The 23,976-nt window shown below is 38.6% G+C and overlaps 1 protein-coding gene and 1 long non-coding RNA gene across 2 annotated transcripts; one reads left to right on the plus strand and one right to left on the minus strand.

Moving 5' to 3' along the window:
- Window positions 1-10,474: 10,474 nt before the first annotated feature.
- LOC140926967 (uncharacterized) lies at window positions 10,475-16,527 on the minus strand. The gene is made up of 4 exons (XR_012164510.1): window positions 16,390-16,527; window positions 15,045-15,096; window positions 11,790-12,277; window positions 10,475-11,268 (listed from the first exon to the last, which is right to left on the minus strand). It is a non-coding gene; the product is annotated as an uncharacterized lncRNA (long non-coding RNA).
- A 1,641-nt stretch (window positions 16,528-18,168) lies between these two features.
- On the plus strand, window positions 18,169-23,523 carry LOC140926968 (uncharacterized). The gene is made up of 5 exons (XM_073376637.1): window positions 18,169-18,841; window positions 19,311-19,463; window positions 19,965-20,147; window positions 21,546-21,809; window positions 22,475-23,523. Exons 1-5 carry the CDS (start codon window positions 18,226-18,228, stop codon window positions 23,245-23,247), a joined length of 1,989 nt encoding a protein of 662 aa, XP_073232738.1. The 5' UTR covers window positions 18,169-18,225; the 3' UTR covers window positions 23,248-23,523.
- Window positions 23,524-23,976: the final 453 nt, after the last annotated feature.

Here is a 23,976-nt window from a genome sequence, read left to right on the forward strand (position 1 = left end):
CAATTTAAGATGGCTGTGCCCATATTTACTATGCCTATTTTCCTTAATCAGAAAAAGAAAAGGCCACATTCGATTTATCAAAATAATTTCGAGGCTGAAATTTTTACCATTCCCCTTCTGGCCTCAAAGAAAACCAAGCAAAATATAGAAGTATGTGGAAAGCCTCCGGGTCTTCCACTCCGGGTCGAACGCTGACCATTGAAAAAGTCGTTAAAACTAATGGTCTAACTAAGTCTAGACGATAATTCAGCTTACTTTACGCAAGAGTTTAAATTACACGTCGAAAATTCAAAAGCAAAATCAGCTGATAGCTTTATCCATTTTCCATTACATCTTAATTTTCTTTCTCCTTCTTATAACAATTAAGAATTTCCTTGTGCCAATGTCACTTTGTTGTAATAGTCATGCCAGTCGCCTTTCTTGTTCCGTTCCCTGTTATCTTAAGCTACGTGCAAAAGGACGCAACGACTCCCAACATTGTTGGGCCAACAATGTCGGAAGATGTTGTGTTCGTGTTGGTGATGGTGTGCAAACGGATGCAACAACTCCCAACAATCTTCGGACCTGCAGTACATCTTGGGAAGGATACAACCCATGAGACTTTTTTAAACATTTTAATTCTATCTTGGGGCGTGCGTGACCCTAACAATGTTGGAAGAGCTGTGCAAACACTGTGCAAACGGATCCAACATTGTTGCGCTACGTCTCGACGATCACGGAACAAAAGAAATGTTGGGAGTTGTTCGCTCAAAAGTTTAACCCGTTTCAAACTTCGCGCTACAGCATGCAAAAGAGTGTGCAAACGGACGCAACATGTAACACCCAACAATGTTGCGTCCGTTTGCACGGGGCTATGCGGAGCTTGCTTTTTATTGTTGAAGAGTTTGTAAGAGTTGTTAACATGCTTTTTATTATTGTAACGTCTGCTAAGGTTGAGAGCTACAAATTGGGCACTAGCCTGCGAGCAAGCTCTCCTATTTGGGCAAGCGAAGCAAGCCTCGCGAGAACGCGCCCCACGCGGCTTCGCCGCTCGCTCGCGCTTTCTCGCGAGACTCGTTTCACTCGCCCAAATAGGAGAGCTTGCTCGAAGGCTAATTGGGCACTGGAAGTCGAGTTTGGTCCGTTCCGCGCCCTTTCCAGTCGTCAACTGACGTTCCCGTTCTGTTGCTTTCAGCTAAATCAGCTTAATTATATAGACCGCGATGACGTCATTAGAACTACTACCGCGCTTCACGATTTTTCTTTCTTATTCCAAGTGAGGATTTTACAGTTTTAAAAAAAGGAGGAAACGAAACGTCTGCTGTTTATATTTAAATGACGCCATCGTGAAAATTGTCCATCATGTTAGATTTGTAAAGGTTTTGAACTTTTTTGTGGTTTAGCAAGTCTTATTAACAAAGAATCCATAATAGTCACTTGGCATTTGTTAGGTTAACTTTAATTGTTGAATTGACCATGGAATGTTTCCTATATTCTCTGATACATTTTAATGTGGCTGTGGAACACTCGGTTGATCTAGCATAAAAAGCGCCAGACACAGTTGTATTTGTGCAGTTTCTTTCGCAAAGGTATCCTGGTCCCAGAGGTTTTTCTTGAAATTTTTCTTCGCGAAAGAGAGAGCGAGCCGTCGCCGTCTTTTGCGAAGAAAAATTTAATAAGTGAGTCAAGAATAAGTTGTCTTTGTGAAAAGGCTAGAGCTAGTCCCCGTCAAAAAGTCTTTTTACAATATGTTTTTTGTATTCAGTTTACACGCAAGGGGTTTCACTTGTCCCTAGCGCTAGGATCTTCTCAGCTGATAGATAGGAAGTCCCTAGTACCAGGAGGATCTTAGAATCATGTAACCTGCCTTCACTAGGAAGATCCTAGTACTAGAGACAAACCAGAAAAAAATGGCGGCGGGTCGTTCAATGCCGGGTTAATCAAGGCAATAAAGGCCTACCATTTCGTTTGGCGTTACCACGAGCTGATTATTGTAATAATTCTGAATAAAAGTAGTTATTAACGCCAGTAAAGAGACTCCACAGAAGGGCCCAAATTGTATTTTTGTTTTTATCTCCCGCCATCTTTAATTCACTCTCTACTTGGAACACCACACGGACCGAAATGTCTGCATGTAAACCTAACAAAACGTTGTTCCGCCTTCAAGGATCTTCCTGGTACTAGCTAAGAATCTTCTTCTGCAAGTAAGCGAATGATGCTGGGAAATGCTTGCACATATCGCTATGCCTTTGGTAAAATCAATTTGAGTGAAATTCTGCTATTTTAAAGCTTTTTAATAGGAGTGTTCTTGGAATTTTCGGAACAGCCTCCCCGCCATACTTATTTTAGAGAAGTACTGCCCGGGATAATCTTACAAAATCAAAATTAATTCCTGCTACTGTGCGTGTTTATGCTTTCAATGACAGATGTCCACATTACTTTTTGCCTTTCTTTATCGTTCAAAAAAGACAATATGCAAAGTGCACTATTTGATTTACATCCTCTGTAAACTATATAAGGTTCATAAAAGTAAACCAGCTGAACTAAATTAGTATTTTCCAGTCGGATGTCATACTTTTAAGAAAATCAATGCTGAACTCAGGATACAAAGATGAAGTGTAGTTAAAAAACCCCCATTGGTTGTGAACAGAGATAACAATTAAACCACGCCCGTTCCTTTATTGTCCTTTCTTGGTGAAAAAAGAAACATTGTTCCGCAACAATTCTTCTTTTCAGACGGCTTCCGATGAAAACCAAACTGAAGTGAGATACATTACATCCAAAAAACAGAATATATTGGGACTAAAAGGCCTTGTAAAGATTCATTAAATTTGTTCTTAAAGCGCTAGCACGTATAGACTGTTCACAGTCCTCTATTTTTCCGTAAGATCATCGAGATCGAGCACTTTGTGTTACGGGCTGCCATCTTGCGCGAGTGTCAAAACTACTTAGGGGCGGGGGCAGTTTGGGAGGAAGCGAGAAAATATTTTTCTCGCCCCTCCCCCACCCCGAGAGCTATAATCCACGACGCCCTCCTCCTCGGTACATTTGAAAATCAAGATACCCGTGACGGTAAGACGTGAAAAAATAGGTGACTGTGAACAGTCTATTGCGCTTATTGCGCAGTCACAGACTTGATAGGAAAGGAACGGGCTGATCCGGCCAACAGAGCACACATAGAGTTTATTTTAACTTTTTTCGATTCAAGGGCGTTGTCGGCTTGTTCTCATGATTTCCTCGAAAATACATGTCTAACAAAGGAACGATTGTTATGAGTGGAAGGACCCAAGTTGTTCATCCCAATCAGCCCTGCTTGCTAATGCAAAAGGCATGCCGCACGGGCTCTGTGAGCAGGACTACGATGGATATCGTCAGGAATCAGTGGGACATAGGAAAAGCAGGCTCCATTGATAACTGACAATCCTGCAAGAATAACGCGATTAACCTGAGAAAAAGTCTCTTAGTTAATAATGTCTGAAGTTTTGTAGGGGGCAAGGGTGAATGGTCATTTAGTGTTATCTGCTTTCGAAGGCTTATGAATAATGATCTTGAGAAAACGCGGTAGTTCAATTTGGGGAAGTGAGGATATTTGTTGTGGTTCAATTTTGTCCTTGGTTTTGGGGTATGGTAATCTATGATGAGTTTAGAACAAAGGGAAATAAAATTTAAATCATGGATGAAATTGAGCCACAGCATATCTTTACCATCAAAACAAGAGAAATAAACACTGTTACAAAACAGTGAGTAATCTATCTTACCGTGGACGTATAGTATACTCTGAACAGTAGCCCATGTTTTCAGCAAAGTATCATGCTGAAAGCCATTTTTTATTACTTTTATTTTTCCATTTGTCGTTTCTTCCCGGAATGATCATGATTGTCGGTATGTTTCTTCATGTTTCTTGTGTGCTAGAAACATTTAAAGCTATACCCGCTTTAAAAGTTCCTTCACTTTTTCCTGGAATCACTTTGTTCATATCGGGTAAAATGCCTCCAGGCCAATACTGAAAAGGAAAATGGAAAACACGAAGGAACTTCCGGAAACTTTCCATTTTTATTTTTCAAGTGAGCTACATTTAGTGTAGCTAATAAGCGGTGCTGTCACACGTAGTTGCCGATTCATGCAGCTAAAACCGGAGTCTCGGCTTGTTATTGATGATTTAAAATACCAGTGACTTTTTACTGACCATTTAAAGTCTCACCAGGGACTCACGTTCCACGTGTTTAGGCTTTTAGGCTGAATTAATTGTAATATTTTTTCCACGATATAAAGTAAAAACACCCGTGCAAGAACCTAGTGGTTTAAGAACCTGCTGGCAGAAATATGCCACCATGTTTAATACCCAAAAATATAACAACCTGTAGGTTTAGCCAAGCAAAATCAAGCAGGTTCTTAGATGGGGGTTCAAGTTGATGATCATGATAAATATTTAACTAAGGAATTTCCACCTTGAACATATTATCATAACTACAATGATAACCTATGATTTTCTGAATAGAACTCTGCAGAAACAGAGTTCTTAATGAGACCTGAACATGAATTTTAAAAAATTCATGTTCCATATAGTAAGGAACCTCAAGCAACAAAAGTATGACTAAACGGAGTGCATGTTTCCTGTATATCAAGGTTCATACAGCTGAGTTACTTCAAGTGAGATAAAAGCAATATTTTATTCATTGCGGCTGATAGGAAACGTTTGAGAAGTGGCCGAACTGAGTTACAAAGCTCCTTGGTGGTCTACAAGTTAAGACTGTTAACAAATTATAATTTAAACCGCACCCATTAATTTATTTGAACTGACGAGAATAATTCAAGCGTTCCAACATCGAACCATAACAATTCTAATTCCTGTTAATATTTACATGGCCAGGGGGGGCTGGCAGCGAGGTCTGGAACCGAGTTTACATGATCGCCCCAGTTAAGAAATTTGGCCGAGTGAGACTGAGTACCATTTTCCTCCAAAACAAATATGGTGATAAATGCATGCAGACGTGGAGTGACGATGAGTTTTTGTACGGTTTTGAGTTTTCCCGCGTCCAAACATCAAGAAAAGGTTTTCAAGAACATTTTTAATGGAATTTTTGGGCATCAGGAGGCGTAATGTATGAACAGTTCATGGGTGACTACACCTATCGTAATTCGGCATCTCGGCAAGTTCAGTTATTTATAAGCTTCTTGAATTTTCGAGCAACCAGCCTAGTCTCCATCTCTTATATTTTTCCACCTACAGTGGTATTAAGAACTCCCTTCCTTATCCTGAACATATGCTACGAGCTCACTATATTAGTATAAGTCTTGCAACAGTCATGGGAATGTTCATGAAACCAATTTTCTACTCCGCTGTTCGTAAGTTTGTTTGTGAAGCGAGAGCCACAACAAATATTTATGGCCGAAAATACTGAGTACAGGGCCAATTTAGTAAAAGCCAGGGTAAATTTTTCAGTCACTTTGCTTCACATATACTGGGTCTGTCAGTATAAGCTATTTTTAATATCAGAAGGCTGGGAGGGTTTTACTGAACCTTCAAAACCTTCACTGGAATATCATTGGAGTGATAATCAATAAATTTCCAACAGCAGTACTGTATTTAGTAGTTTTGTATTAGATAGTGACTTCGGTTTCAAATATTTCCCTTGAAATTGTTTGTACAAAATTACCCTGTAGTTCTGAATTTTGCTTGAAATGATGATAATGGTTTAGTGTGGGGACAAGAGGCTTATCCAGTTGCTAATAAGGGTGAGTACATCAAAGAGGGGTATGCATTGAGAAAATCTCTCAAAGGACTGAAGTACAAGAAACAGAAAAAAAGAAAATTAAATGTTTTGCAAAGTTTATAAAGAGAATCAGAAGGAGCTTGAAAAATGTACAACTTCAGTTGTTTGTGTAAGTTATGAATTTGATTTACAACAAAAACAAAGAAGGTAAAATTGATTTTTTATCAACCATCAAAAGGAGTTATTGTCCCTTAAGCCCAGTCCCCTCAGCACGGGACTGGGCTGTGAAGGTTGATGAAGAGCAGTCTATATAGTTACATTTTTGGTACCACCATTTGAGAGGATTTGAGAGGATTTGATTTCATTAATTACATTTTTACATACAGACACAAACTAACCTGGTAGGTTGATGTCCAAAGGTGTAAAAAATTACATGCAACTGTGTGGCAAAAACTGATCACAGTGACCAAAGGAAAGGCAAAATATAGATGGCACCATTTTCCTGACTTTATAAATTCCCTTTGAAGCATATTTAGCCAGATGTGGTCCTTGTCAAAAGATGCAACGTTGAACATTTATTTTCTGAACCTAGCTAATCCCATCTTTTTTAAACCATAATCTTGCTCCAAGGGGTAGTGTAGCTTTTGGAATTTATAATTTTCCCTCTTTGTATGCAACAAAACACACTTGAATGAGAACTCAGACTGAAGTCAGTGTTATAACTGCTGTCATGAAAAGAGAATTCCAAACACAAAAAATAATTTCCCTTTCATTTGCCTAAGATTCATTTGTTAGAAACTACGGTAAAGTTTAAATTACATCACACGAAGAACGAAACTTTAACATATCAACATGTGCAAAATCAAGAGAGAATGATCTCTTGGCAAAATTTATTTAGCTTCTAGTACATAAAGAAATACATGAACTACGAGATTTGACCATGCTACTCAATCACCCAACGCAACTCTGCCAGGATAATTTCACAATCAAGGATGTAAAGTTAAGAATCTCAATCATCATTTCTTCTCGCCTGGTGAAACCGTAAACAACTCTGACAACTCTTCTACTCGACCACAGCCACCGCACTTTTTGTTAATATCGCGAAGAATTAATTTTGAGCCTTTCACTTGACAATATAAACTCTTCTACATACGTATTGGAGGGCTGGCCCTTCTTTTTGTCTTATGGGTCTTCTAAACAGAAACACATAGAAGGTCGGAAATCGAGGAACATGTTGACCACACTCGTTCTTCGTTCTTAGCTTAGTAAACCGCATGTAATGACAAACGCAAGACCAGAAGAAAGGAAAACGTAAGCTCCACATTACCGCGGAAAAAAATTGGTTACAGCAAAGTCGAAAGAAAGCAATAACCAACAGGACTAAAATTATAAAATCGAGTCGAATCGCTGCGACGATGAGCTTCTTGTTGTTTTGCCCAGCCCGTTTCGCGCATGCTTGCTACAGTTCTCGAATGACTGACAGATTTCTTAACTGGGGCGATCATGGAAAGCCGAAAAGCGGCAAGATCAAAGGCCGTTGCCAGCCCCCCCTGTACATGGCAAACAAACCAGAATACCCAGTAAATTTTGTTCTTAAAACAATTGATCGATGCATTTGTGGAAAGAAGGGTGTGTCCACCATACAAACCGCAACGCGTTTGTTTACCTTTAGAAAGCTCTTTTCACCGGAACGTTGGCGGCACTGGAAATTTTAATATGATTCAGACAAACAACGAACCTGGCCACATTATTTATGAATTGAAAATGAAATTAGGAAGAACAGTTACAAACATAACCAAGCTCAAAGACACCTCATTCACAATGTGGCATCTATAGTCTCAATGCTCTTTTATTTTGTATTTGGTCAGGCACTGTCCGAACAATATGAAAAAGGGGAAAAGGGTTTTTAACAGAAGTTCAATGACCACACATCAGTTCACACAACAATAATTATCATCCAATGTCCAAAGACAGTATTCCTAGAACTCTTATGATCCCACCATTTTTGAATATTGACCTTTATAAACTCAACACACGTCCAGTTCTAAGTTGAATTCCGGGAAATGCTGTAAAATATGTAAACCACGCACTGTAGGAATCAATCACACAATCAATCTCTAGCGTTTTGATATGAGCCATACCTCCTTATGTCTCCTGTTTGGGAGATTCGGAACGGACTAAATGATAAAGTAAAAAAAATTTGTATCAAGAGAGATTAAGATATATTTAATAGCATAGGACCTAACGTGCTAATACTTAACTGAGACGTAAAAAAGCTGCAATCGGCTACTGGGGGCCTAACTTATTGTAATTGATTTTATAAAAGTGTTTTGAGCGACATTTTAAAAAATAATTTTGAATGCTGCTTACAAAACTTTCGAAAAGTTAGTATACTCAGAAGAACTCCGTGTAGTATTGTATACTTTCGGCTGATTGTATTCATCACTTTGAAATGTTTTTTTGTTTTGAAGAAAAAAGGGGGGGAGGGGGTACGCAGCTTAATTACAAACATTAATGAATAAACATAACGCTGGATTCGTATTAAATAAGCGAACCGGAAAAGAAAACTGGTGGAAGTGTCAAGCTTGCCTAGCTTTTGAAAACTAAATTAAATTAACTCATGACAATCGTAAAATAGAGTCGTTTTGGATCATGCATCTTGAATTATTTTTTAAGAATTTTGTAGTGAAAAAATGAAATGATTTGTCGGACTCTCTTTGTGTCTTGCAAAATCCCTTCTTTGTTAGACCGCGCAAAAAAACGCAAAAATTTTTTTTGGGATCACTTTCTTGGGAACCAGGCTGAAATCAGCAACCAAGCCTTCTGATGGGTTGGACGGCCTGCGCCCAGATCCCCTGACGGTTAGAAGTGTGAAAGCAGGGGTACAGGGTACGGAATTTTTTTAAACTTTCGCGGGAAAGTTATCTATTAACTTTTTGGTTTTTTACGCGGGAAAGAATTAAATTATCTCATCGAATGTCGCTGTGTGTGTACACGAACGTCCTGTCTTTGCGTTACTCTTTCTTCTTCGAATTAAAATTTGTAATTCTGACTGCAGTCGCTTCCGAAATGAATCCAAAGGGAATTTACAACCTCGGGAATTCTTGCTTTTTGAATAGCGTCCTTCAAGGTCTCCTGTCAGTGACATGTTTTGTAGAAGGACTCGCTGGCGTGAAGCACAATCGCAAGAAGTGCACCTCATCGAGAACAGGTATTGAAAACCTTTATTGTCGTTTAACTCGTAAGAGAACAATAAACATTGAGGCGGCCAGCCAATTGTTGAATTAGGCATATATTCGACAGCATTGTGATCCACTTACAGGTTTAAATAGCTTACCGTGCGAACACAATTTGCATAAGAGGCCGACCATTTAACTCTTGAGGGGAAGGGGGGGGGGGGGGGGGGGGTGGGTGATTTTGAAAAAACATTTCCTGCAAGCGCTTGTCGGAAGAAAAAATTTGCGTGCGGCACAAATGTAATAGAAAGCTTATGGGAAAAAAGGGAAAAAATATCCTGCCCACCAGATTGCTTGCTAGAAAAAAAAATTCTTTATGACCGGAAATCACCCACCCCTCCCCTCAAGAGTTAAATGGTCGGCCCCTGAACTCATGCTCAAATACTTCATTTGAAAACTTGACACCTCGCACAACCACGACCTAATTATTATATATATTTATTTATAATAAGCCTTATAGTAATTAAGCTTATAATAAAGCTGGAAACAAGAAATGAAAAAGGAAGAAAGTAAAAAGAAAACATTCCAATATTTTTTCGGGCCACAAAATGAACAAGTAGTAAAAGTGGAGTTATTATTATTTGATAAGCTTAATTCACTAGTCCTTTTGAATCATTGAACTGTGTTATTGCTTTTTTTTGAAAATAATAAAAGGTTTTCATTAGAGCACAAGTGAAACTCAACATATATTATTAGTCATGTTCCTGGCCAGGTATTGACACAAAGGCTTTTCTACCATAATCCACAAATTATTCTAGGTCGGTTGTGCTTGCTGTGTAGCACTCTCAATTTTCTGAACTTGTATGGGACTGTGCCTGGAATAGTTCGCCCAGCAACATTGGTTTCCTGTCTACCACAAGTTAGTAGCCTAATTCAAAAGGGCCAGCAACAGTGTGCAGCAGAGTTCTTTCAAGAATTTTGCAGGGTACTTGGACACACTGCAAACCAGTACAAGAGTCAAAATTTAATTCCTGCCAACTGCAACCTTGCCTTTCTGCGATCCTTTTTCTTTGAGCTGAGGAGTGAAGTAATGTGTTCCTCATGTAGCAGTGTCACTTCTTCCACTACAATGGAAACTATTCTCCCACTACATATCACAAAGGTATGAGTAAATGTTATGAATAATTATTTTTTTTTCATTTTACACCTCTGAAGGCAGTCCCAAAAACAAATACCTAAGTACACACACACAAAAAAATAGTACCAGGCAGACCACAATAAAAGTCATTGATCCTGATTTTGCTAATTCAACAAAATTTAATAATTATTTAAATTGAAAAAATTGAATGTTGAATGTTGACACAAACCTGACAACAGGAAAATGCAACTTTGGAACCCCATTTAAATACCATGTGATTCTTTTTGATGCTAGAGCAGTGGTTTATCCAAAGGATATTAACTACATCTCACCTTCACCTTCCAATATTAGACCCTGAGTGTGTGGAAACCTGCTTTTCAATTCAATTTACACACTGCATTCCAATTCTCTCCCCCCTTCCATCCCTGACATTTTATCACCCTCCCCCCCCCCCCCCCCGAGCCTCAAGAGGTTCTGTGATACACATATTTCTGGTAGATATATTATTAATTCTGGCGAGATACATTTTGCAGGTAAGATGATTCAATGGGCCAAAATTATATGTCTAATTACCAGTGGCTATTATTCCCTCTTTTTCCTGTCCTAATTTTTTTTCTTTCTTTATTCAATTGAAAGGGTTGTACTGTACAGAGCTTCTTGAAGGATTATTCCCACCCAGTGGAACTGGAATCATCTTATTATTGTAGCAGGTAACAAAAGTGGAATAATGTTCAACTCAAACACAGACCAACATACACAAGCAAAAAAAACATAAACAAGGAAATTGTTATGTTTATTTAAAAAAGGATTTATTCAAAAATGTAAAAGTAATTCAACCTGGCCTTAGGTAATCTGTTTGTCCTCTGGTAAATGTTGAATTATTTCTGTTCCATTTTTATCCCATCAGTTGCTCAAAAAGTACTGATGCAATTGGAAGAGGTTGCTCACATTCCAATCCCCTCTGTCATTGTGCATTCAGATTGTAAGATTTCAAAATGATGGTAAAAAGCTTGGCAACTTGATAGATTACAAGGAGAAAGTTTTTTTTTCCGGAACACCATAACTCTTCAGACAAAGGAACCACAGCAACTGATGTCTCATATCAACTGAAAGCTGTCATTGTCCATGAAGGCACCAAGATTTCCTCTGGTCATTACATTTGTAACTTCAAAAGAGGAGACGAGTGGTATTATTCAAGTGATGCCTCTATCCGCCAGTCTTCAGCTCTGAAAGCCACAAGCCAAGAAGCATACCTCCTTTTCTATGAGAAAGATGACGTTGAAGACGTGCAAGAGGTTAGACACGTTTCTGCAATGTTGAGCAATTTAAAGGTTAAAAAAAATTGTCAACCCCAAGTGCCCCTTAAGACCCAAAAAGGAAAGATGTTTCCTATCAAGTCTTCTATCCCCCCTGGTTACTACACATCAAAAGCTGGAAAACCTGGAATTTTCAAGACTGCTACTGGAAGTGTATCCTGGAAATATTCCACTTTGGACACAGCATCTATCAGAAAAGCAGAAGAGATTGCCATGGCTGGGGTTGAAATTGTAGGGCATCCTAGACTTAAAGCATGGGAGCCAACTGACGTTGAAAAGCTCCTTCCAGCTAAACACAAGATCAGTGAAGGAAAACTTTCCAATTTTGTAATGGACTATCTTCTTTTGCTGATAGAAAATCAGTCTCGAGCCAGTAAAGACAACGTTTCTACTGTCAACTCGGATGTCTACAACAACATGACACATTTCTCGATGAATACCTTTTTGAAGCGTAAATATGACTTACTGTATCAGAATCTTCCAACATCTGACATAATCCTGTGCCCTGCACTGCATGGGGATCACTGGTGCCTTGTTGTCATTGAGATGAAACGGAAGAGAATGGTTTACCTTGACTCTTTGTATAATGGTGTTGGTGCCTTAACTGCGTTCACAAGGTTCACTAATTTTTTAGAGTGTGTGTTTGTGAGCCAAAGCAAAGTAATTGATTGGAAAGAATGGCAGTATTATGTAATTCCATCTACTGAAATTGAACAACAATCCAATTCAGTTGACTGTGGTGTCTTTGTTGTGAAATGGGCACAACATATTGCAGAGGGACGGCCACTGGACTTTTCACAGAAGCAAATTAATGACTTCAGATATTCCTTGATCTTGGATATCGCCAATGGTGGCCCCCTTTGCAACATGTCCACAGAACCAGATCATCATTCTGTGGAATGTTATGGTCTCTCCAAAGACAGTGTAATAGACACCAATTCCTCTTGCACAAGTCTGAAAGGAAAGGCACAAAAGACACATTACCCATCAGATTCGGATTCTGACTTTGAAAGTCCTAAAAAACGACCCAAAAAAAGATCCTGAGTCAGATTCCCATATTACACCCTGTAATACAACAGCAAGCCACATAGATGACCACACATATGCCAAAGATGCAGATCAAGCTGATTCTAGTAGAAGCCTTCAGATTCCACAGTCTGTTCAAAAAGTATTGCCAACTGGTTATCAATACAGCTGCCATGAATTCAGAGAAATTCCATCACAAAACTTTACAGGTGAACCTCAAGAAAACTTCTATGTAAAATTGTCTGTAAGTAACATCACAACCAAGGAAGATGTTGACCAGTGGCTGCAGCAATTTACAACATCTTCAAATATTAAATACAATGCACAGGGTGGTTACAAACGAAAGGGGGTAAAAGTCATTTATGCATGATGGTACATTTGTCAGTGTAAATGCAAGAAATTCACAAAAAAGCAAGTGGCAGCAAAGGAGGCTGCACTGAAAAGAAAAGAAAAGAGGCACAGGACACACAAAGACAACAATGACAAGGAAGGATGCAAGTTGCACTTGCTATCAAAAGCAAGGGAAAAGAAAACAGATTGTGAGAGCAAAATGTCCATTAGAATTAACAGAAAAAAAAGTACCAGTATGCCATTTCTGTGTGAAATAGAGCTTTGGTGGAACCACAATCACAGTGTGGATTGCTTTCATTTAACTTCATTTTGCCCTATTTTGCCAGCAACCAAAGAAACATTTTTTGCATATTTTGAAGAGGGTATGAGTGCCTCAGAAGCATTTCATCATCATGAAACCCTGTTAATGAAGGATCCAGTAACTCTCATGCTACTGGCTGATTGGAGAATGTGCCCTTCTCTGAGAGACGTTAACAATTTACATGACAAATGGCTGGTTGAAAAGAAGGGTCCATCGAATGGATCTGCAATGTTTGATCGCCTGGAAGAAATTGTTGATGACTACAACAAGAATAATGCAGATAAGGGAGGCAAGTGGTACTTGCAAAGGGTTAACGGAAATGGTCCAGACAAACAAGATCTCATCTTATCCATATGCACCCCTTTGATGTCACGTGTACATGAAACTAGGCAAGCTGGTGAGATGGCCTTTATGGACTCATCAGGGAGCCTTGATCGATACAACAACCCTGTCTTCTTTATGTGCACTCATCATCCGTGTGGAGCATTACCTCTTGGAGTCTGGGTAACATCAAGCCAATCACAGCCATGTCTTGAAAATTGTTTGGAAAAATTGAAATTCATTCTGCCAAGTCATGCTTTCGGTGGCAAAGGTCCCCAAAAAGGACCTGACATTGTCATGACAGATGATGACACTGCCCAGAGACAAGCTCTTAGAGTCCACTGGCAACAGGCAACACTCCTGCTGTGCATTTTTCACTTTTTGCAAGCAACATGGAGATGGCTACTGGACTCCAAGCACTCCATTTTAAAGAATGACAGACAACACCTGATGTCCATAGTGCAGGACCTTGTGTTTGCCAAAACCCAACAAGAATTTGAAGAGATTGTGCAGCTTTTTCCATCAGACACTGTATTACAGAAATATTCCCTATACAAAGGATATTTAAACAAGGCCATAGATAGAAGGAAGGAATGGGCACTTTCTTACAGAGGAAATCTGAGAACACGAGGCAATAATACAGACAACTACACAGAGTCTATGATCTTTGTTTTTAAATGTGTAGTTTTAAGAAGAATGAGAGCTTACAACCTTATTGAGTTATTTAAATTTATCACAGAAGACTTAGAAATGTACTTTCAAAGAAAACTTCTTTCTTTGGCTTTTGGTAAACCACAAAATCTACACCTTGCATCACGTTGTTTTGGGAGTTCAGCTAGCTCTGTTAGTCAAAGCACAATAACCATAGATGAAAAAAATCCAAGCAAATTCCATGTGCCCAGCAGGGAGGACAACAACATCATATACACTGTTGACTGTACAATAGGAACCTGTACATGCCCACAAGGAACAAGTGGAAATGCCTGCCCCCACCAAGCAGCTGTGGCATTGAAATTTGGAATAAGCAACATAAACTTTGTTCCTCAAACAGCAAAGGAGAGATTCAACCTTGCTATTCTTACTATTGGGAATAACAACAATTTCAGTGTCACGCAGTTTGTAAGCCTTCACCAAAAAGAAATTGAAAGCAGTCCTCACTTCTACAAAGACCAAGACAAGGATGATGATGAACAGCAAGTAATATTACCTTCAATGCCTGCTGACTCACAAGAAAGTATTAGCACAGAAACCATGACAACTGCATCAGTTCACAAACAGATGCCAATTTGCCAGATGCTGAGTTATCAGTTGACCAAATAATTAAGCTTCACCAACAAGTCTCCCAAGATACTGAGTACAAGCTTAGAACAAGCGATACTAACATCAGGCTCTGCTATTATAAATACCTGACTTTGTATAGGAAAATCATTTCAAAGTGTAGGGGACAAGCACCAGTTGCTTCACTTGCTACTGCCTATGAACAGTTTGGAAAAGATAGGGGTGGAAATTATTTGCCAGTCTTGCATAACAACTCCAGAATTAAAGTACAACCAACAGCTATTTCCAGAAGGAAATCTGGCATAAAATCTACAAGTGCACAACCAAGTGGTCGTCGTCCCATGTTATCAAACAGTAGCAAAGATGCCAACATGAAAGTTAGAAAAACATTCAACAGTCAAAAAAGAAAGAGAAATCTTGCCCATAACATCAAGAAAAACTTACCTAATGCTGGTCCTAAAAGATAGAGCAATCTCTGAAAGAAGTTCTGAATCCACTGTGTTGAAGGAGGCAAAAAACATAGAAATGGCTTAGCATTAATACGGTCATGTGTAGAACTATTTTCCCTTGCAATTAACTTTGATTATTGAAACAATTACAATAATATCCATATACACAGATGAAGGACTCCATATAGGTTCATTGTAACTCGTCAACAATAAATTGTTATTCACAAGAGTGAAAAATCACTAATGTCATGTTGGATTACTGATGTCAGATCTGTTTCGAGGTTAGACCATATCAGGGACCAGGGAGCATGTTAAAGGTGCAAGCTCTTCCCCTTCCCCCCAGTGCCACTACTGGAAAGTTTTGACATTTTTGAGATTCTGACAACACCAAAAACACATTTATTTCTAACAGTTCGGAGATTTTATCAAATTGTTATCACCATTCGGTTAGTTTTCTGCACAAAAAACGTGCATTTAACAGAATAAATTGTGAATATTATAAGCACTAAATTGTAAATTTAATATTTAAAAAAATCCTGATGAAGTTGTTGGTGGGGGCTCTACTCTCCACCCAGCCCCATAGCTCCCTGGTCCCTGAGTATTCAACATAGAACCCTGGAAAAAGCTTAACCTTAGTAACAGATACAAAAAGTGTGTTTGGCAAGCCATTTTAACTCCTGTCATTGGCAAGATGAGTCCCAGAAGCACATTTCTAGGCCTAAGTAAAAATAGTAGTTTCATTTCCTAGGGTTAGGGTTATATATGCTGTGGTTCAATTTTATTCTTGATTTCAATTCTATTCCCCTTTGTTTTGAGGTCTGGTAATGTATGATAATGAGTTGTAAAACAAAGGGACATAAAATTTTAAACCAAGGATGAAATTGAACCACAACATATACATACATGCATACATAATCTTTATTTAAACACGATAGCTTTTTTTTCGGGGGGAGGGGGGGATAATAATATGATGTAATTATATCTGTTCAATATAACAAAGTTAATGATGTTGTTGTTGTTACAGTTTTTAAAGCTCTTAAATTAAAGCTTGTGGGGTCGTATATATCACCTCAAATTAAATTTCAACTCCAATCTATACAGATGCCGATAATTTTTCAACAGTGATTGAAATCAGCTTGTCTTAGTTTGTCAGGATCAAGGTTATACAATAGCAGAAAAAACAACTAAAGTCTAATTTCGTAGAACTTAGAAATTTATTATTATATTTTAAGCTTATTTCATGCTTAAAAGGGGTTGGACAACGCACATTGTAAATTTATCAAGCAAAAAGAGAAGATAAAAATATTAAAACAAATATTAAAACACTGACTGCGACTTACCTTTCGGTATTAAATGTAAAAGTTTCCAGCTTTACTGCAATAAAACTTCGGCTGCCAGCTAAACTTGACATTGCATACAAATGGCTCAGAAAGGATTGGAAACTAAATGGGAAGGCTTGGTTACTATTCTAAGCTTAGTTTCCAAGCTCCCAACCTAGGAAGTGATCCCCAAAAAAATTTTTGCCCGCGCAACCCCTGACCAACATAAGTTTACGCGAACTAATGCAATAATCAGTAATTCAGGAAATACGAAGGCAACTTCCGAAAGCCTTGCATTTATATTTTTCTTGTCAGCAAAATTATTTACCACAATAGCTGAGGGCTCTCACGTATATGCAATTGTTGATTCATGTACTTTTCATTTTTGCGTGGTTAAAATATCAGTCACTGTCTGATGACTTTTGATCACTCGGCAGCGCTCGTTCCGCACGCTTACACTTCAGTGCAATATACACCATTGAATTTATTGAACGTGTGTTAGAAACTTCCATCACATACTACGGGTAGCTACGGGTGTAGAAGCCACATGCAATAACTCGGTCAGCATCTTTTGCATGAAAGATAGAGCGCCAATTCAAGGGGATATTTTTTAGTTTCGTGTATTTCTGCCACAGAATTCTCAATACATGGAGGAGCTTATTTTCGGAAGTTTTATCATAACTGTCACGTGTTTACCCTACCACTACTGAATACTTAGTAGAATGCATATTTTAGTGACTTATACAACATACCAAATTCACTATCAGAAAATTTTAGAAAGTATAATCATGCCGGGTAGTTCGGGTAATAAATCAGGTTATTGACTTCCGCTGGGTTTATGGAGGGCCGGTTTGAAAGATAACTTTTTCTACAAGACACATTCAATCTCTTTTAATCGCACAGATCGGCTCAAGTTCGAAATACAGCCGACTCCCGATAACTCGAACCCTCGCTAACTCGAACCTCGCGCTAACTCGAACCAAAATCCATTTCCCCTGGATTTCCGTCATACATTCACTGTAATTTTACCTTCGGTAACTCGAACCCTCGATAACTCGAACTCCCGCTAACTCGAACCAATTTTCGTTTCCCCTCAGGTATTGGAGGTGGAAGAAACTGTCGGGGGGAGTGACGTGTCTGAGTTGTTGGATCAGGTGAATGTGGAAAATACCAGTTACGATCACTCAGTAAGCTATCTTTGGGCACGACTCAGTACAGAGGAGAGGGAAGAAGTTGTGAATGGGGACAATCCAGCAGACCTTGCCCAGTTCCATGGTATTTGCCCACAGCCACCAAAAAAAAGGCGGAAAGATGTAGACCCAATGAAAGCAAAAGTTAATGTAGCAGGGCATTCTGTCAGGACTCTCCAACGTCACATCCAGGCAACTAACTTCTCCAGGGACACTAAAATTCAGGTGGGTGAATGTCTTTATTGAAAATACATGTATAATTATAGTAATATCTCTCCACAGAATAGTACAGTAATGTTATCAAACTGTCTCTAAGACAATGTTGTGGTTTTATTTTACTCTTGTAAAATGTTTATATTTATTTTGATTTATTCCATGATCATGTTCAAATATTCCTGTAAATAGAAAATAAAATTTCTTATAAGAGATAAAATTGACCCACAACATCTGGCAACATCTATGGCTGATTGCCTTCAAAGTAAAGGTGATGTCTGCTAATTCCTCTCTTATACAGCATGTGCATAAGTTCTTTTCCTTTTTTTTTTTTTCATTTTCCCTGTCAGCACACTGTGCTAAAGAAAATAAAGGAGAGCAATACAAATATAATGGACGTTGGTGGATAAAAGCAGATGCCTGTGACTTGAGAAAGGGACTGAGGGATGAGTCGATGCGTCATGAATGGGCAGGAGATAGCGACTTAGGAGATGGGAAGCTGCAAGCACTATACCAGGACTACATGGCTAGAAGAACATTCTATAGCGGCTTAGGACTAAAGGATAGGCGTGTCAGTGTGAAAGAAGATCTACTACTAGTGATATCTGCTTTGGATGTAGATTTAAATTTTCTGAAGAGTGAAGAGAAAGCTGCCAAAGACAAATATGCTGCAAAGCAGCGACAGGCAAATGCTTCTGAAGACAGCATGTTTGCATTGGCTTGGGAGTGTGAATGCTTCCAGACTCTCATCAATGTCAACAAGGAACTCAAGTCGTCCTTATCCAGCTTACATTCAAGAATGTCTATGAGCCAGACATCTGGAAGTCCTGCCAGTGATCTAACCAGTCTGCGTGAAAGGCTTCTGCGCTATGCTCAGGACCTTTTCTCCAAGAAGAGGGAAGCTGCCTCTCATCTGATGGTGTTCATGATTGCCGATGAGAAACGTGACATGAAGCCCTATGCTGTTCCTGTGCGATTCATTCCCTATCACAGTGTAACTGATAAAAAACTACGAGAACTCTGTCAAGAGCTCAGGAGTGTCATGGTGAATCTGGGAATGGTTGTGGTTGGTGAGTGAACACATTATAATAATAATAGAGTGCTTTGCAATACTTGCATGTATGTGCCACTATGTGCCCTATATCTTTATGATGAAGAGAGATTAAATGTGGTGCATTTGTAGCTTTACAATACTGGCTATGTGGACAAAGTACTTCCACAATGTTATAAATGAATGTGTGTAGACTAACCCGCATAAAGTTTGTATTATTATAACTATGACAATTATGTCTTGGAGACTCGGCCTCCTACATGTATATACTTGTTTTGTGATTGTATAAATCAACAAACAATTGTGTATAGCGAGGTAACAATTTACACTGTATTTGTTCTTGTAACACAGTGTAAACACTAAACGAGATAAATATGAACAGGAGTGCTGTTTTTGGGAGATGTTAAAATAGAAAAGGATGTAACAATTGTTTTAAGAAACAGAAACAATGACTTTAGAAAGGAAATCATTTCAGTGCTTTTTTGTAGGCACAGTCACTGATGGGGAATTCAATTCTCTCCGCACTATGGGAGGAAAAAGGCCAATATCTATTATTCAGGTCATGATGGACGCCAAAGCAGAGGCTCGAAGCATTAATGTGAATACCATACGCAAGTACATCACACCAAAAAGGATTCAAGGTATTTTTTTTCTATCTTTTTGCTCATGTTCTCTTCTTCTCTTGCATGTGTGCAAGCTGGACTAACAACAAATGTAGCCCCATAAGCTTTCATTCTCAGTTGGAAAAGTGTAAGATGACGATCCATAAAAAACATCTACAGTCATTAAAAAAATAAGCAAACCTAATGATTAACCCTTTAAGCCCTGAGAGTGATCAGCATCAAATTTCTCCTTGTAATATCAATGCTTTGTAAAACATAGTGGTCATGAGAAGTATGGACATGATCACACAAGATGAATTTGCTTGATATTTTATCAACTTCTCCCCTCTACTTTTGCAGGAAATCAATAGGGGCGACAAATAAGAATTCAAATTTTGATCTTAGGGTTTAAAGGGTTAAGTTTCTGCCAAGAGATATAAATAAAAAGCATTTCTGTGTTCAATTTCATTTTTGGTTCTGCTTGAGAAAAATTATATAGGTTTTTTGTCTATGATCTTTATAGTTATTATTTTCAAACAGGTTCCCGTGGGACAGTTATTTCTGCACAGGCTTACCACCCAGCAGTGCCAGAGGAAGACATTGTATGGCTATATATGTTCATGAATGCAGATGGTAATCCAGTGCCATTTGAAAGAGCCATTCATGTTATGAAGCGGAGGCTGTTTCCAGCCCATTACGATCCCCGTCCATGGGACCCCAAAAGTAAGTTCTCCATCTTGTGTTTATATTTTTCTAATTAAGCGCAGTAGTATGTCAGAAGGTAAATCATGCGAAGAATCGGTTATAATTTGATATCACACACAGATACACAGATCCTTGCCTGACCAATATGAAAAAATGTGTATATTAACTAGGGTATCTAAAAGATAGTAATGCTGCGGCACATTCTGTTGATACTGGCAGTGAGACTTAAAAGAATCAAAAATGACATTGAATGTCCTATTTACATGTTGGAAAGTACTAGAATAATTATTATCAGTCTGTAGAAAGAACTCGTGGGAACGTTTTTTAGAAAATGATCAAGTGGTTATCAACTCTGGTTTTCCCACAGTAAATTGTAGGAAATAATAGAAATTGAGATTGTTTATCCAGATATTTAATATACGGTGCACGATATTTTCTCTGGAAACACAATACTTTTCTTGCTATTTGTTGCACTTTATTAAGTAACAGTTATTTAGCTATATATTTATAGAAAACAACACAAAAAACGGAAAAAAAAAAGAAAGTAAGAATAAATAATTCTTTAGGACTCGAACCCGGCACCTTCGACTCAACGCGACTACACCTAACCACTACACCACAGAGGCTGATTACGTAATTTCGGGGAAAAGTGTTTCATATGATTCCTTTTCTATGAAACTTCCGCCGGCAAGATGATCGCCAGCCGCATTAACCGAGCTATTAACAGTGAAAAAACAATGTAAACGCATATTCCATGGCAATGAATGAATGAAAGAACATAACTATGCTTTTCAAAACGCCGATACACGTCCTGGTCTGCAAAGTAGGACACAAATCGTATGTTTTGTTATCTCGATTTCCGCTGTTATTTTGAAGCGAATGGTCAAAATCACATCCATTTTCGGCTCATACAGTTTCTTAAGAATAGCATTGCATGACATTTTCTCACTTTCACATCACCTTCTAGCAAGCTGGAATTTGTATATCCCCCGTGTTGCGGAGTCGAAGAGTAAATGCTCATCTTCTCGTCAGGTTTAACACCTGGACGAGTCAAAGGCTCTTGAATTGAAATCCACTCGGCAAGTTAACCATCGTACTCATCTGAAAGACTCCTGCGTGTCTTAAAATTTGGTAAGACCTCTAACCGTGCTGTAGAACTGAGCAGCGAACGATGCACTACTTCCCCGTGTTTTTATTTGAGTTGTTCGTGGCGCAATGCACTCTGGTTAAATGCAATGCATTGTGGTAAAAAGTGTGGTTAAATGCAATGCATTGTGGTAAAAAGTGATGAATTCGAGAATTCGTCGCCCCTTATATATTTCCTTTAAATCCTGATTATGTTGCTGCTCGCTCCCTTCGGTCGCTCCGCAGCAAAAATGGACTAATCTTGATGTTGATTTATTTCCTTAGAGAAAGGAGAGGATACCAAGGACTGTCTTAAGTCTTTGATGGCAACATATTTGTTCCGCTACAAAGTAAGGAAAATGAAACAAGACATGGGTGTAGATTTCAGCAAAAATCTCTATCAGCCTGAGCAATGTGAATCTACTGGTGAATTTATACATGAGAGAGAAGATCACAACCATGTCCTAAAACGCATCACCGAATGTCTGCGTTCCGGAGAGATCCCAGGAGTAGATGTCCGCCACTTTGTGGAAGCCCTTCATGATGCTGAATCTGGTGAGTTAGTTATAATACACTTTTGTACACTCCACGATTTGCCAGTACTTCACATGTACATGTCTCATTAAAAAATCCTGAACATTTCATCTTCCTGGGAATGTTTTGTTTTATGGCGAACCATCATTTTTAATCTTTGATGCATTGTATAGTACTTCAACAAGCTTTTTCAGTACATAGAGAAGACTGTGTTAAACCTTGTTGTTGGAAGAAGTAACAGTTATATCACTGAGGTTAAAGGAGGTATACATCTGCTTGGTCATTCCAGGCCAATTTTGGTGGACCAATTTGAATCACCAAGTATCCCAAAATTTATGTGTAACTTTCATGGAGCTCACTAACTTGACGACTTTGGACATGCTGTTCATGCTCTCAAGGAACACCACCTGATGTTTTATTTTGGTTTTGATGGACAGTTTTTCTTTTGTTTCTTTGCTCATACATACATTCATACATTGTCATACATGAACCATACACAGGAACATAAAAATGTAGAATCTCAAGTATAAAGACAAAAAAATATTGAAATAAAAAATTACGGTGTGCATTAGTAAACCACAAATTGTATTATATTTTAAGCACACCATGGCATCCATCAATATATGAAGCAAGCTCTTTTTCAGTGCGACAGAAAATAAATTTAAAACTTTTTTTTTTAAACTTAGGTTTGACTTATGAGGCCTTGACAGGGAAGCAGAAACAGTCCGTTCCACACTGTGAGCAAGTTTTCTCGAATGGTGTCCTGGATTTCATGAAAAAAAATGGACATAGCTCAGAAGCACGTTTTGTTGAAGTTGTTCGAAACTGGCATAAAGCAGCTGATGGGAGGGGACTGTCAGAGGAGCAACGTTCCAGTTACAACAAAGACATGATCAATTTCTTGCTGGATGACTGGATGCCTTGGCACAAGTATGACCGAGACTTCTCGACATTAGATATTCTCCGACCAGTAAAGGGCATTCAGGGCCTAACAAGAGAGATAGTGGTCGCTTTGATAGCAAACTGTGAAAGCCTTGAACTTCGCAGAACCGAGTATGTACAGCGAGGTTTGCCCCCAGAGCATCCACGGGCAAGCAGCAGTGATGATGTGGAAGGGTTCATTGCTCATCTGCACGATCAGCTGGGTGATGTTTTTGATCATAAACAATTTTTGGAACAACAGCCAAAAATTTTGAATGAATTCAACAAGAAGATAGACCCTGAACTCCCCTTCTATTACTGGACAGGGCATCGACACCGCTTTTCTACTGCCCCTCTCCCATCATTCAATGAGCCCTCAGGGACAACAGAACGACTAGACCGGGTCGTACTATCACGAAGATCAGATCCAGGAGTTTTTGTACCAAATAGGGCCTCCTTGCCACAAAGAAACTCTTTAACAGTTAGAGCTTCTTTTCATAAAGCTCCAGAACAACTGCCACCCCTGCCAATGATATAGGAGTCAGTGAAAAGTGTAGCTGCATGTATTTAGAAGAAACTGCTGGAGGCTCAGTAATCATTGCATTATCTTTATTTGCTTTTTTAATATTGCTATAACAGTACTTTTCATAACAACAGAAAAGTTCCTCTGAGTTATAACAAGTGATTTTCCTCACTGTTCTCTTTTCAATCATTATCATTTTTATAGTTTACTATCATACAGGTATGTACATGTAAATGTACTATTAGTAATTGCCATTCTGAAACATGGGAAAGTATATGTTGTAGTTAATTTTTTATCCAAGGTAATTCCAAGGTAACTCCATTAGCATATATTACCATACCCAAAAACAAAAGAAAAAGAAAAATTAAAAAAAATTCGTTTTCATAGTAAATAGTTTTGTTTTTAGATGAATTGCCTGGCGCCTTTACCATTGTGTAAATGAGGCAAGTGGGCTTAGAGAGGTACTTGCCCAGTGAGGAAAATTAATTATCCAGGATAACCAAACTGGATTTATTTTTGCAGCCATGAGTGGCAATTTTCTTAATGGCTTAGGCTGTTCGAGTTCAAGAGCTCAAGATAAGTGCTGGAAATGACTGATATTAATACAACTTGGTCCTAGACCTGCTTTGAGATCTAGTGGTTTTACCGGAAAATAATTAATAAATTAAATGCTTTTTTTTTGGCCAAAGAAATGAAGCCTATTTTATTGTGCCTTTTTTGAAGCCTTTACAACCTTTTTGCTCC

This window comes from Porites lutea, chromosome 2, assembly GCF_958299795.1.
Source record: "Porites lutea chromosome 2, jaPorLute2.1, whole genome shotgun sequence".
Taxonomy (NCBI): Eukaryota; Metazoa; Cnidaria; class Anthozoa; order Scleractinia; family Poritidae; genus Porites; species Porites lutea.

What these genes read in the sequence shown, in the direction of transcription:
- LOC140926968 (XM_073376637.1), top strand. Translation starts at nt 18,226, where the DNA reads ATGCGTCATGAATGGGCAGGAGATAGCGACTTAGGAGATGGGAAGCTG. An exon ending in TCTGGGAATGGTTGTGGTTG is followed by an intron (nt 18,842 to 19,310) that starts GTGAGTGAACAC and finishes GCTTTTTTGTAG; the next exon opens with GCACAGTCACTGATGGGGAA. An exon ending in CCTTCATGATGCTGAATCTG is followed by an intron (nt 21,810 to 22,474) that starts GTGAGTTAGTTA and finishes TTTTAAACTTAG; the next exon opens with GTTTGACTTATGAGGCCTTG.